This window comes from Apis cerana, linkage group LG1, assembly GCF_029169275.1.
Source record: "Apis cerana isolate GH-2021 linkage group LG1, AcerK_1.0, whole genome shotgun sequence".
In the NCBI taxonomy this organism is placed as follows: Eukaryota; Metazoa; Arthropoda; class Insecta; order Hymenoptera; family Apidae; genus Apis; species Apis cerana.
This window is the reverse complement of record NC_083852.1, coordinates 24,583,277-24,597,241: the sequence shown is the minus strand read 5'-3', so window position 1 is coordinate 24,597,241 and position 13,965 is coordinate 24,583,277. Positions and strand designations below refer to the sequence as shown.

General features: G+C 19.7%; 4 protein-coding genes across 7 annotated transcripts; 1 reads left to right on the top strand and 3 right to left on the bottom strand.

Annotated features, from left to right (window-relative positions):
- Nucleotides 1-66: 66 nt before the first annotated feature.
- LOC108000252 (uncharacterized) lies at nt 67-1,331 on the bottom strand. Of its 2 annotated transcripts, none has more exons than XM_062087040.1 (4): nt 1,254-1,331; nt 626-886; nt 427-528; nt 67-329 (listed from the first exon to the last, which is right to left on the bottom strand). In XM_062087040.1, the coding sequence occupies exons 2-4, from the start codon at nt 875-877 to the stop codon at nt 198-200; spliced, it is 486 nt and encodes a 161-aa protein (XP_061943024.1). In that variant the 5' UTR covers nt 878-886; nt 1,254-1,331; the 3' UTR covers nt 67-197. The 2 variants fall into 2 exon arrangements, with proteins under 2 accessions (XP_061943024.1, XP_061943023.1); XM_062087039.1 differs by having other exon boundaries at nt 1,134-1,275.
- A 46-nt stretch (nt 1,332-1,377) lies between these two features.
- Nucleotides 1,378-3,292, bottom strand: LOC108002033 (probable oligoribonuclease). Its single transcript, XM_062087025.1, has 5 exons — nt 3,109-3,292; nt 2,886-2,950; nt 2,657-2,818; nt 2,357-2,577; nt 1,378-2,268 (listed from the first exon to the last, which is right to left on the bottom strand). The coding sequence occupies exons 1-5, from the start codon at nt 3,167-3,169 to the stop codon at nt 2,124-2,126; spliced, it is 654 nt and encodes a 217-aa protein (XP_061943009.1). The 5' UTR covers nt 3,170-3,292; the 3' UTR covers nt 1,378-2,123.
- A 124-nt stretch (nt 3,293-3,416) lies between these two features.
- LOC108002022 (phosphorylated adapter RNA export protein) lies at nt 3,417-5,918 on the top strand. The gene is made up of 4 exons (XM_062087016.1): nt 3,417-3,744; nt 3,997-4,609; nt 4,733-5,008; nt 5,103-5,918. Exons 1-4 carry the CDS (start codon nt 3,631-3,633, stop codon nt 5,366-5,368), a joined length of 1,269 nt encoding a protein of 422 aa, XP_061943000.1. The 5' UTR covers nt 3,417-3,630; the 3' UTR covers nt 5,369-5,918.
- Nucleotides 5,919-7,173: 1,255 nt separating this feature from the next.
- LOC108002186 (GON-4-like protein) lies at nt 7,174-12,973 on the bottom strand. 3 transcript variants are annotated; one of them, XM_062086997.1, is made up of 13 exons: nt 12,361-12,973; nt 11,743-11,924; nt 11,441-11,640; nt 11,049-11,366; nt 10,792-10,984; nt 10,562-10,687; nt 9,825-10,457; nt 9,598-9,754; nt 8,955-9,510; nt 8,645-8,873; nt 7,773-8,501; nt 7,456-7,680; nt 7,174-7,378 (listed from the first exon to the last, which is right to left on the bottom strand). In XM_062086997.1, the coding sequence occupies exons 1-12, from the start codon at nt 12,506-12,508 to the stop codon at nt 7,630-7,632; spliced, it is 3,522 nt and encodes a 1,173-aa protein (XP_061942981.1). In that variant the 5' UTR covers nt 12,509-12,973; the 3' UTR covers nt 7,174-7,378; nt 7,456-7,629. The 3 variants fall into 3 exon arrangements, with proteins under 3 accessions (XP_061942981.1, XP_061942982.1, XP_061942983.1); XM_062086998.1 differs by lacking the exon at nt 12,361-12,973 and having other exon boundaries at nt 11,441-11,672; nt 11,743-11,882; XM_062086999.1 differs by lacking the exon at nt 12,361-12,973 and having other exon boundaries at nt 11,730-11,869.
- Between the last annotated feature and the right edge of the window lie 992 nt (nt 12,974-13,965).

Sequence of the window (13,965 nt, the reverse complement as noted above, 5' to 3'; positions counted from 1 at the left end):
AAAAAATATATAAAAAAATATAATTTGATTTTTCATAATTTTGTTTTAACTAAAATTATAAATATATTTATAATATTATTGAATTACTACTTTATTGTAAATAAAGTATATAAAATAAATATATATTCTAAATATTACTTAAAATATAAAGTAAATAATGTATTCAAAATACTACTTAACAATAATTACAATAATTTTTATATGGGAGAATTTTCAAAATTATTTGTAGCAAATGCTTTTGGTTTTTCTAAACCTTTAAAATTTTTTGTTCCTGGAATTGCTGCATCACGTGTAGTTATTTGTCTCCAACCAGATTGTTTCATCCAATTCTATAAAAAAAATATTTTAATATTATGTTCAAAACCTTAATAAATTTATATTAATAAATTTCTTATTAATATATATATTAAAAAATTTTTGACATACATATGTATTATATTTGAAATAATACCATCCACAATAAATTCCAACAATAGTCATTATAAGTTTGGATGTTGTGTTACGTACAACAGCTGCAGGTGTTTTACCCTATAATTAAATAAAAAATTCAATAAAAATAAAATCAAGTAATATTTTTTTTATTAATATTACATGATATAATAAGAAAATGATTTTATCTACTTACTATAAGAGGACTTAACAATGCTTCAAATTTGTTAAAAGGTAATTTATAAAACCTTCGAAATGGATTGTACAATTGCTTATAATATTCCTTTGTCATTAGTGGTTCCTCTGGTGCAAGATTCTGACTTTTAAGAAATCGTGCTCTCCATTCACGTTCTTCTTCTAACATCCCAATTAAACGTTCTCTTTCATTAGTTACACGACCACCAATTGACATTATTTTTACATCACCAGATTTAGAAGAAGGTGCCATTGTGATTAACTAAAAATTATAATAATGTAATTCATATTAAATAATTATTAATAATTATAATTATTGATATTAAATGATATTAATTGATATCAACTTATTTTTATAAAATATAAAACATATATTTTTATTAAAAAATAATAAAATAATTAATAATAAAATAATAAAAAATAATAAATAATATTAAAATTTTATAATTTTTATATATAATATATATATACATTAAATATATATAATTATTTATAAATTTGATACTTGCAATGTAATGATATAAAATACACAAAATAATTAAATGAAATTATATAAATGTTAAAACAATTTATGTTTTATCAAAGCTAAGTACAAATATTGCATCACAGAATATATATTCGATTATAACCTGTAATTTATTTAACAACCATGCGCATTACGTATCTATTAGTCACGAATATAAATTCACCAGAAAAGATTTTCAGAAAGAAATGAAATATTATATAATACTAGTAATAATGACACTATCAATATTAAATTTTTTACTTCAAATTTTTTTTTATTTAAAAATAATTATTACAATTAATAAAAATGTTTGTACAATAATACAATATTACAATAGTACAAATAATACAATATTTTTAGCACTTTAATTTAAATTTTATTGAATATGAAATTTTATTAAGATTTAAATTTTATTTGTAAGTGTTTTGATATTTTATTTTTTAGAATTTTGTAGACTATGCTTATGTTTATATTAAAATTTAATTTCTGTCTAAATATTTTATAATTTTAATTTCTTATTAATTTTCTTATTAATTCTAATTAATTTCTAATTAATTTCTTAAATAATAAATATTTAAATTAATTTTATATATATAGATATATATTCATAATATTATTTCATTTTGATTAAGCTAAATAATTCAATTAGAAAATATATATAAAAAAAATATTTTTTTATAAAAGTAAATATAAATTGGTTCTAATAAATTAATTTTTTTAACTACAACTTTTTTAACTGCTTTTTTAATCTTTAAACTGAACAAGTTTAATTTAAAAAAAATTTTTTTTTCCTTATTTTATGTTTTTTAATATTCATTTTATATATATATATATATATATATATATATATATATATATTAATTCTAAAATTTGTATATATTTCAATTTAAGTAAAAAGATTTTATAAAAAAAATTATTTTAAATATTAAATATAATAATTAACAAATATTATTTATTATCTTGATATGAAATTATTGTTTTTATAAAATTATATTTATAATTTCATATTATCTTGTAATATATAAGAATTAAATATATTATTTTTATAATATTGTAATTCCTTTATACTTTCTTTTATATCAGATAATGCTCTATGATTATGATCTTTTTTTAAAATAGTTATATTTATATTCCACCTCCTGAAATTAATATAATTATAATCCATTGAATATATAAAATATAATACATCAACAAATATGATGAAAAATATATAAAAAATATACATACTTAATTAATTCTTTAATAGTAGAAGTATCAATAATTCTATAATGTAAATAATTATTAACCAATGGCATATATTTATGTAGAAACATACGATCTACATAGACTGAACTTCCTGCTAATGGACATGTTCTTTCTTTTACATATGTTTTTAAATATTTTAGTAGAATTTGCTCAGCATCCTGTATAGTAATTTTACTTAAACGTGATTCATAAATTAATCCTGTCTAAAAATATAAATATAGATTTATATATTATTACATTGAAAATATATATTTGTTATTTATTTATGTCATACAAAATTACTTTTTGATGAGTTGCTAAACACCAATCATCCATATTGTTTAATATTTCATCTGATTGATGTATGATAATATTTAAATCTTTGCTTATAGTTTTTAAATTTTTATCAGTAATTACACAAGCTATTTCTAAAATTTGAGATGTATTTATATCGAGCCCACTCATCTGAAATATATATAATAAACTAGAATGTATTCTATTATGCAAAATATATTTAATAATATGAACATACTTCCATATCTAACCAAACAATATAATTATTTTTCTCCACATTTGTAGAAAATGTAGGTGACTTAGCTGTTTAAATAAATTTTTCAGGATTTAATATATATGCAGAGAAATTTAATTTAATTTAAGTGATAAATAATATTTAATAAATTATGTTTATTTTATTTTTATATTATGATATAATATATCAAAAAGAAATATAAAGAATTTTTAATAAAAACCATTACTTAAATAATGTGGATTAATTAGTTGAAAATAATTTTTTGACCACTTTAAAAAAGAAATCATTTTTGTTTGTAATAAATTTAATTTTTTTTTTGGAAACAATTTAATAATTATAGAAAATATATGAAATTGCAATTTAAGTGCAAAACTTAAAAGATAGGATGCGAGAACTTCATCTATAATGTAAACTATATCAGTTCAAAAATTTAACGATAATAAAATTCACTATAAAAAAAAGATGATAATATAATACTATAAATTTATATATATTATTATAAGTTTATGTTATTAATAATAGTATAATAGTAGTATTAATAATAAATGCAAATTTTTAAATTAAAATTAAAATTTATCTTTTTATTATATATAAAAATTTATATTAATAACTGAAAATCAAATTGACTTATAGAAATCACTAAACAAAATGTAGAGAATATATAGCGATGGTGGCGGCAATGATGGAATTGTGAAAAAAAGTATCGTTAAGATTGCATAGAAAAAAAGATCTTCTACGAAGGTAGTGTATGATTGTAGTTTCATTCAATAATTATTTATTGAAAAAAATCGTAATTTTTGAAAAGAGAAATATGGAAGCAGAACCTTTAGAACTTGAAGATGGTGAAGTTATAGATAATGAGGTAAAGAAATATTGTATAATTTTATATTTAATATGAATCTAACCTATTTTAATCATAAAGATTATCGTATTCCAATGTGAAATTTTGTAGTTAAATTAGAATTACTTTAATTGAATATATTATTTGAATAAAGTATTCTTTTATATGTTATTTTAATTATAATATTACAAAATTTTTTTTTTTGTAAAATCAAATTAATTTTTTATAACTTTTTTAAACTATATACATTAATTATAATATATTTTTATTTAGAGCGATATTGAAACGTATAATGTTTTAAAAAGACCTCATGCAGTTTCAAATAAAGAAGAAAATGTAAAAATGGGTTATAGTGATGAATCTGACGATTCTGCAGATTCTGAAAGTGATTCTGATTCAGATTCTGAACATATTAAAAGTAAAAGACCTAAATTAAAATTAAGACGTTCTAGAAGTATGACAAAAAATTGGTCGGACAAAAATGATAAATATAAAATATGGTGTACTCAATTACAAGAAGAATCTTTAACAGAAGATCTAATATTATGTGGTGTAACAAAAAAGCGGAATCAAGAACGTAATGTTGAAAGTTATAACATTCCACATCATTATTCTTATAATGGTACATGGAATATGGAGCATCGCAATAATAATAGTTCAGAAGATGAAAAAGATGGAGAAAAGAGACTGACAAATAAAAGAACTAATTCAGATAGAAGTAATATTAAATTGAGATTAGGAAAGAAACGTAATTCAATGGATATAGATAATCAAAAAGGAATTGCACGTAAAATTGCGGATTTAAGTACAACAATTGAATCAACTGATGCAGATGTTGCTACTGATATAACATCAAAACTTAGTGAGAAAAAAGATCTCCTTATAAGTAAGAAATTTTTTGCTATTTTAAATTAATATATATATATATATATATATTAATATATATATATATATACATATATATGTATATATGTATATATATATTTTGTTTTAAATCTGTATTTTATAGGAAGAATTGTAGATATAATTGGTAAAGAAAAAGCTATTGATTTTTTTCAAAAAACTAAAAAAATTGAAGAAGGAGGAGGTATGTTAATAATGAATGGATCTAGAAGAAGAACTGCAGGAGGTGTATATTTATGGTTAGTAAAAAATGATGAACACATCCCACGAGAAAAAATAAGGGAAATATTTTATTATGATAAAAAAGAACATGCTGAACAAAGAAAAGCTGATGCTGCTGCAAGAAGACAAAAAGCACAAGAATTAATAAAATGTCTAGAAAGTAAGTTATTTTATTATATCATAGTAGAAAGAAAAATAATTAAATAATTTTTTAAAATATAAATATAAAATAAAAATATATTTAATGCTTATAGATGGTTCAGAAAAAGATCTTCCTGCTTTATTAACAAAAGCAGAACTTTCTACAAGAGAAATTGCAGAAGAAGCAAGATTGAGGCGTGGAGAAGGCATGGATAGAATGCCAATGGATTCTGATCGAACAATGACTAATCCGCCACCAAGTCCTGTAACAGATGATCCAGATCATTCAGAGCATCCACTTGTACAAAGGCATGTTCAAAACTATGGAGATGATTTCCTTGATATTGGAATAGACATAGACAGTATGGAAGTACTTTAAAATATTACTTTGGAATATTTTGGAATATGTATTGCGCAGATAATTTGTACAAAATGAAGTTCTTTACAAAATATCTATACACATACATTATGTGAATATATTTTACATAATTTGTACGTTTGCCTATAATATATACAGATAAAAATCATGGATGATCAAATATTGATCAATCCAAATCTATTGCAACGACGTTCCATATTGTGATAAAATAATTTATCAAGTGTACATATTATGGTAATATACTTTATTATTTTCTCAAATTTTGAAAAACAAAAAATATTTGTATACTCTTTTTTTTATGTTTCATTTAACAGGTTTCTATTTATTATTAAGATAGATGTAAAAAAATGTAAGAGACGTAACAAGTATGAAATTTTGTAGAAATTATAACATAATATATACTTACATATTATATATTGTGTTATGTTATTTTTATGAAATTTTCATCGTTGAAAATTGTTTATGTATATAAATATTAGACTTATGAAAATAAATATTAGACTATTTGTACTTTGTATAATATATTAAACAAATTGTCTCATATATAAAATTTTATTTCATGTATTATGTGCATAACAATTTATTTTTTCAGTTATAAGTATTATATAATATATAAATTTGAAAAAATTTAGTTAAATAAAAAAAGCATTTTGTAGTTTTGTTAAAATTCTTTTATATAATAATTGCATATTTAAAATAATTATTTCATTATTTTATCATTAAGATAAATTAAATTCATTTAAGCAATTTTTCATTTATATTAGAAAAATCCAGTAAAATAAGACTGAATTGTTTCAAATTTTTATTTTTAAAATTTAAAATTTAAAATTTTATTTAAAATTTATTTAGATTTTAAAAATTTTAAATCTATATTAAATTTATAGTGAAAAAAATAATTATATGATCTTAAATATATTAATAATTTTTTTTATTTTTTGACAATTTTATGCATTAATAATTATGCAGTAGAATTTCACATATTTATTTTATATATCTGTTATTAAATCATATAATATAAAGGGAACAAAAATTTATACATTTAAATAAATTTTGAGAAATCAATAAAAGAATTTATTTTTCAAAATTATTTTTTAAATAAAATAAAGATTATTAATATTATTTAATATACATTTTATATTTATTTTTTTTATATACATATATATATATTTGTGTGTGTGTGTGTGCGCGCGCGCGCGTGTATGTGTGTGTATATATATATATATATATATATAAATTTATAATGTAAACCTTTTTGTAAATGAATTTTGTATATATATATATGCTGTATAAATATAGATATATAATTTGTGAAATGCAATAGAAATTGTTCTATATATTATACTAGTAAAAAATAATCAATTTATAAATATTATTCTTTATCGTATTAATATTATATTATTATATAACTTTAATATTTCATAATATTAAATTCAAATACAAACCTATGAAATATATTTTTGTATGTAATGATAGTAATTTATCTCATATACAGCCAATTATTTTTCTTTTTTCTGTAAAAATTAAAATAAAGATGAAAATGAAAATAAAAATGAAAGAAAATGTTTAAATTTAAATAAAATTTAAAATTAAAATTAAAATTACAAGTAATATAAATATTTTATATTTTGCTAATGTTTATAAGATATCTTATAATAAAAAATATAATTAATAAAAATAAAAATAAATCTATTACAAAAATAGAAATAAATAGTTTATATTGTAAAAAAAATATTTTAATATTTTCATTGTAATTAAAATATTTAAATATTTTATAAATATTTAAAAATTTATATACATATACTTACTCTGTAAAAATTGACATAAGATTTAATATATATCAGATATATAGAGAATATATATCGCAAGAATAACAAGTTGATTAGCGAGATGAGAATATTTCCAAGAATGAGAATATTTTCCAATTAATATTTCTCTATTGCTCATCACATATTGTGATTTTATTTGAAGACTTCCGGTCGATATATATATTTTTATGAATGAATTTTAGATCTATCGGAATTAATCAATTAGATCATATTATTTTTGATTTATTCAATTTATCAATAATAACTACAATAAATATATACATTTAAATACTTATATGCAGAGCTGATAACTTAAGATCATCGTAGCAAAAGAGAAGAGTATTCTTTGTTCTCTGTACTGTTCTAATTGCCAGCTTATCAACTTATCAACAATAAACAATATGTATATATATATATATATATATATATATATATATATTTATTTTTCTAATACAATTACATCATTTTTTCTAATAAAGAAAGAAGAGTTTCGCATCTTTCTTTAACCTATAGAAAAATATATATTTAAAGATATCTTATTTATATTTATTAAAGATATTTAAAAAATTATAAATTATATAGCATATAATTATACTTACTTGTTCAATTGTACGATTCCCTAATATTTTACTAACCATGGCAAGTGAATTTTCAGAATATTCTTTTTTAATAGCTTGTAACAGAATCATATCTTCTTGTCGTGTCCATGATTTAATATTTACACTTGTATTTAAATTAATATTTTTTATTTCACAAGTTGAATCAATTTTTCTTATATTATCACTTGACATTTCAATTTCTATATCTTTCACTAATGTTTTTTTATCAGAATTTTTATAATCAATAGACAAATATTTATTTGATTTTATATGATTAACATTTGAATCTACATATTCTAATTTTACTTCTTGTTTGTCAATTTTGTTTTTTCTTTTATTTTTACATTGGGATATGCGTATTTTTTTTGTATTTCTATTCATGTGATTTATTTCGTTTCCAGATCTTTTTAAATTTTTTTTCTGATCTGTTGATTTTGATGGCGATTTTATAGTTTTTTTAGATTTTACAATTAACTTTTCTCCATCTTCATTTTCTTTAATAGGTAAACTTTTTGATAAACAAGATTGTTCATTAGGATTGTCATTATGAAATTCATTTTTCGAAGACTTTCTTCGTTGTTTAGATGAAATAGATGAAGTAAATTTATCAGTAATTTTTAAAGATACACGAGCAATATTTTCTAATTTTTCTTCATCAGCTCCAGGAAAAATAATTTTTGCAGGTCTTAAGCCTTCAGATGTTTGAAGATAAATTTTTCCATTTAAAAACTGTTCATTTTTTAAATATATATTTAAAATTTTTATGATGAAAATTTATTAAACAATTTCAAATAATGTATATAAAAAATAATATATATAAATGTATAAATAATTTTTACTAAAAAATTAAAATAAGAAAAAATATGACATACCCTTGTACCACAAGAAATACAATGTTCAGAAATATTCTTACAAGTGGTTTCATCACCATTGTGACAATTGCACTTGCAATTTTCTCCACCATAAGGATCTTCTTGAAGTGATAACACTGGTAATTCTATATTTTCATATAATTCAGGTGCATCTTCAGTATAAATTTTACTTTTATCATGTGGTCCTACTGGGCATGTTAAATTTTCAAACATATGTGATGCAAATAAACTACAAAATAATTAAATGTATAATTAAATATTTATAAATTTATTAAATTTATATATATGCAATTAATAATAATTGTGTTACCTATCTGGTGGTTTAGCAGTAGGTAATATTTGTAAAAATAAATCCATAACTAAAGGATGTCCCTTAAGTATAGGACCCATAGTCGCATGAATATGTTCTAATGTTATCTGTGTATCAGATGAAAGCTGTGTAATAGCTTGCATCATTTTTGCTATTCGAGAAGGTTGTTTAGCAAAATATATTTGAGCTACATTAACAAATTCGTTCATCTTTTGAAGCATTATATATTCCACCGACTTATCTATCATTGCAGCTTGATGTGGTTTTAAAAACAATAAAAAATCTGTACAAAGTTCAGGATATTCTCGTAATTTCTCACATATATCTCGATATAAATTGATAGTTATTGTATCTTTATCTTTTGCAGTTTTTTCCATAATTTGTTCATTTTGAGAACATCTTGATCGATTAGAAAATGATAATTCATTCTCCATCTGATTAATATTATCTAATCTTTCATAATAATCTAAATATAATTTTATAATAGATCGTAATGTTGTTGGATTATTAGATTCTAATGTTAAATGTAATTTTTGAAGATATGATGCTGCAAATTCTATATAAAATATAAGTTATTTAAAATTAATTTGAATGTATATTGTTAAATTATTACATAGTGAGAAAAAGAGAAAAAGACATGTACTTGAACCTCTTTCTTCTTCATTTAATGGATTTTCAGATTCTAAAAGCCTTTTAATATTTTCTAATTCTCTAGCTTCTTTCGCTTTCTTTCTACTAATAGAATCTTTTTTAATTGTTGTGCTAGCTAACATTAATTCTGCTATTTCATCTTCATTATCCTATAATAAAATTTAATAAATTACAAATGTTATTTATTTTATTTTATTGGAAAGTTATAATTTTACTCACTATCTTAGGTAAAGTTGATATTTTTTCTAAATTTGTATCTATTTCATTTTTTTCTCTAGACTTTAAAGTATTATTATTAGATGATAAAGCTTTTGGTCCTAAAACTTGAGCCATTAATTTCATGTTTTGAGCACTTCTTGTTTTTGCTAATCTAGGTGTAGTTTTTCGTAATTGTGGTAATTCTTGTACTATTTCAGAAGATTTTTTACGAAACTTCGAGTGCGTTGATATAAGATTTGTATCATTTTGAATTTTTTTAAATTCATTTCCATCTATTTTTTTCTCTTTTTTTTCTTGTGATGTCATGATTTTTAAAGAATTGTTACGCTCTTTATTTAATGTATGTATATTATGTAATTCAATATTAGTTCCATTATTTGAAATATTTTTTAAAATTTTAGAATTAGTATTTTCATTTAAACAAAAATTATCTTTTGATATATTTTTATTTATTATCTTCTGATTTGCAGGTAGTATTTTTGGTAACATGTTAATAGATGAATTATATAAGAGAACAGTATTAGAAATATGATTTCTATTTCCATTTGTAAAACAATCTTTTTTTATCACATCATTATGTGAATTAAGTATATGTTTTCGTTTTAATATATCAACTTTTTGTTCTGTGTGTGTCTATATAAATAAATGGAATGTTATTATATGTATATATTATATGTATAATATTATTTGTATTATAATATATTATAATATTAAAAACAAATATATTAAATACTTACATTATTAAGATATGTCTGCCATACTGAAGGTAATAGATTTATTGATTGATCTTTAGGAGCTTTGAGATCACATTCCAATGTAATGTAATGTATTGTTCTTGGAGCAGAACCTTTTTCGAAGTAATGCTGTAGAAATATTTATTTAATCAAATTTATTATAATGAATATATTTTTTTCATTTATTACATATTATTTATGGATATATTTATATTTATAGATATATTATTTACTTTTATTGGATTTGCATGTTTTGCGCATCGACGTTTTCGAATATGATATATCAATCCATGAGGTTCTCTACATGGTATTAAATACTGAATAATTAATTGTACTGCATCAATTAATTGAAGTTTCTTACTTTTAAATTTTCTTGGTTTAGATGCAACAAAAGGAAGAAACTGTTCCAAACCTAATGCAATTAAACTGAAAAAATAAATATTCAAAAAAATATATCACATTTTTTGTAATACACATACTATAAACTTACTTTTCTTCAGATTTTAAATATGGAAGTCGTACAAATTTAATTGATTCAGGTCTAAATGGTATTTCAGGTAAAAGTTGTGGATACATTAAAGCTTTACTTTCCATAAATAGTTTTTTTAATTCTGGATGAAAAATAGATGCACTTTTATGTTTTTGCACAAGATATATTTTCTTTATTGGATCTTCATCTATAAGAGTCTTTTTAAAATCTTCAGAAAATTCATTATCCAAAAATTTTTTTTCCCAATCAAATATTAGTTTTAAAGCATCTGGTAAATTTACCACATTAAATGCAGAATTAGGTCCATTACTTAAATATCTAATACAAATAATATAAATTTAATATTTATTTAATACATTCATAATTTATGAATTATTGTTTTATAAACTCACTTTATACTATTTAAATTTTGTTTACACGTTTGTGATTGAGAATGTAAATCTGGATGCATATATGTCATAGCAAAATGTTGCACCATTAATTGAACATGTTGACGAAATTGAACTGCTAATAATTCTTTTTGATTTGGATTTATTAAATTGGAATGGTCAGTTTCTTTGTAAGTAGGTAATATATCTGTTTCAGATTCATTCTAAATTCCATAATTAAAAATGTAATAGAATGCTAATTAAAAATTATTTTGCTAATTAAAATTATATTTATTTATAATATAGAAATTACATTTTTATCTTACCACAACATCATTTCCAATTTGTATTTGTGGGAAATTTGTATTTTCTAAAGATTTTTTCTTTTTTGAACTTTCTTGTTCTTTAGAATATGTATCTGTAAACTCAAATAATTCTGCAATTAAATCATTTAATTCCTTGCGTGAAACTTTTACAGCTTTATCAGCTCGTAACTCTTCTTTATCCACTGTAAATATTTTTAAATTATTCTAATAATTTATACATAAAATCAAAAATTATATATATCTATATTTATAAGTTTGCTAAAAGTAAAGATTTTAACTGAAGTATAAGACAAAAAACAAAAGGATTTATAAAATATTTTCAAATAGATATTATAATCAATTGATTAATTATAATATGAGATTTCTATAACTTCTATAATTGCTTAATGAGAAGACATAAGAGAAAAATGTTAAATTAAAAATACATATAATTATATCTAATATATTTATATAACAAAAATATATATAAAAAGTGTTTTAATTAAAAATATATAAAAAAAAAAATTAACAAACAGTTGATATATATCTGTAGGATCATGAATGTTAAAATCTTTTACTTTCTTAAACAACATATATATGTACATAAATATATATATTATTTCTATTCATCAAACATACAAAATTCTGTTTCTTCATCATCTGAAACATTATATTCTGGATCTGCTTCCGGATCATCTTCCACTATAGGATCTTGAGTTAGTGGTTGAGTGAATTCCTTTAAAAAATTCACCCAATCTTCATCTACTTCACAATCCCAATCACACATATTAATAGTTATATCATATTCTTAGCAAAATCACTTTTCACAAATTATATGTTAAATATTGATCAATGCTTAGATTGTATAAATATTAAAATTATTGCATAATAAATTATTATTATTAAAATACTGTATTATATTATACATTATTATTTTTATACTGCGATTGAGTATTCAATGATAGCAGCCATATTTATTGTATTTTAAGCCATAGCTTCAGCTTATATATTAATTAATACTAATCGATTCTCAATACTATATTTTATATATTAATCGAATCTTTTTTTATTTTCAAAATTACATGATCATTTAAAATTTTTTTAGTTTGAAATATTTAATTTAAAAGATACAAAAAAAATAGTAACAAAAATGTACATAAACAAAAATGTACATAAATTTCATAAGAGATGATTTTTTTGTAAATAAAAAAGTAAAAATAATTCCTATTATATCATACTGTTTATTAGCTATACATTGTTCGATGAGTCTAATTATCGGAAATAAATTAAATCACATGAAGATATTACGAGTTCAACTATTGGCTGAATCGAAATTGATTTCAGAATTGAATATTATTGTGTAAAATATGTTCATCGATATAATTCTTTTATATTTATATAATAAATAAGTAATTTCATGAATAAATTAATATTCATGAAATTACCTCAAGAAAATAAAATTTTATTTTAAATTACAACCTAACGATTGAAAATCAACTTTTGATTTTTCTATTTCTATTAATGTAAGTATTATTTAATATTTATTAATAGTATTATTAATAGGTCGAAAATACAAGATTATCAATTCAAATTGAATCATAAAAATCGGATAAATATGGATTATTTATATTTAACTATTTATATTTACAATTTATTATTTATATTTATGTTTACCTAAAATATAAAAACTAAATATAGAAAATAGTTTAATTCAACATTTTGAAATTGATTTGGATATTACCATATTTTAATTTTATTACAATAATTTCAATCCGAATAAAAATAAAATATGTGTAAAATATATAATATAAAATATATAATAATTTTTATAATATATATATATATATATATATATATACATATATGTATAATATATAATAATATAATTTTTATATAAAATTCAAACTAATAATTTTTATAAATGTATATAATAATTTATTTTTAAATTTATATATTTAAATTATAAAATTTTTAATGCTTTAAATATTCATAAAAGTTTGAGATTTATTTATACTATGTAAACGTATCTCTATTAATTAAAATTAAATTAATATATTTATAACGTAAGTAATATTAATTTTTGATCTTGATATAAAGATTTATATCTTTAACATAAATTATATTGTTATTTATAATGTTATTTTTAGAAAAGTGAAAATTAGTTTTTTCATGAAAAATTTTCCGTTATACAAATTATCAAATAAAAATAATTATATATATAAATTTATATAATTGCTACATAAT

Bases quoted from the DNA above. Each gene is read 5' to 3' on its own strand.
- LOC108000252 (XM_062087040.1), bottom strand. From the start codon at position 877: ATGGCACCTTCTTCTAAATCTGGTGATGTAAAAATAATGTCAATTGGT. The intron at 529-625 runs GTAAGTAGATAA...ATTTAATTATAG, and splicing joins CATTGTTAAGTCCTCTTATA to GGTAAAACACCTGCAGCTGT. The intron at 330-426 runs GTATGTCAAAAA...TTTTTTTTATAG, and splicing joins ATTTCAAATATAATACATAT to AATTGGATGAAACAATCTGG.
- LOC108002033 (XM_062087025.1), bottom strand. From the start codon at position 3,169: ATGATTTCTTTTTTAAAGTGGTCAAAAAATTATTTTCAACTAATTAAT. The intron at 2,578-2,656 runs GTAATTTTGTAT...TTATATTTTTAG, and splicing joins GTTTAGCAACTCATCAAAAA to ACAGGATTAATTTATGAATC. The intron at 2,269-2,356 runs GTATGTATATTT...TATTAATTTCAG, and splicing joins ACTATTAAAGAATTAATTAA to GAGGTGGAATATAAATATAA.
- LOC108002022 (XM_062087016.1), top strand. From the start codon at position 3,631: ATGATTGTAGTTTCATTCAATAATTATTTATTGAAAAAAATCGTAATT. The intron at 4,610-4,732 runs GTAAGAAATTTT...TGTATTTTATAG, and splicing joins GAAAAAAGATCTCCTTATAA to GAAGAATTGTAGATATAATT. The intron at 5,009-5,102 runs GTAAGTTATTTT...TAATGCTTATAG, and splicing joins ATTAATAAAATGTCTAGAAA to ATGGTTCAGAAAAAGATCTT.
- LOC108002186 (XM_062086997.1), bottom strand. From the start codon at position 12,508: ATGTGTGATTGGGATTGTGAAGTAGATGAAGATTGGGTGAATTTTTTA. The intron at 8,874-8,954 runs GTAACACAATTA...ATTATTTTGTAG, and splicing joins ACTGCTAAACCACCAGATAG to TTTATTTGCATCACATATGT. The intron at 7,681-7,772 runs GTAAGTATAATT...ATTTTTCTATAG, and splicing joins GGAATCGTACAATTGAACAA to GTTAAAGAAAGATGCGAAAC.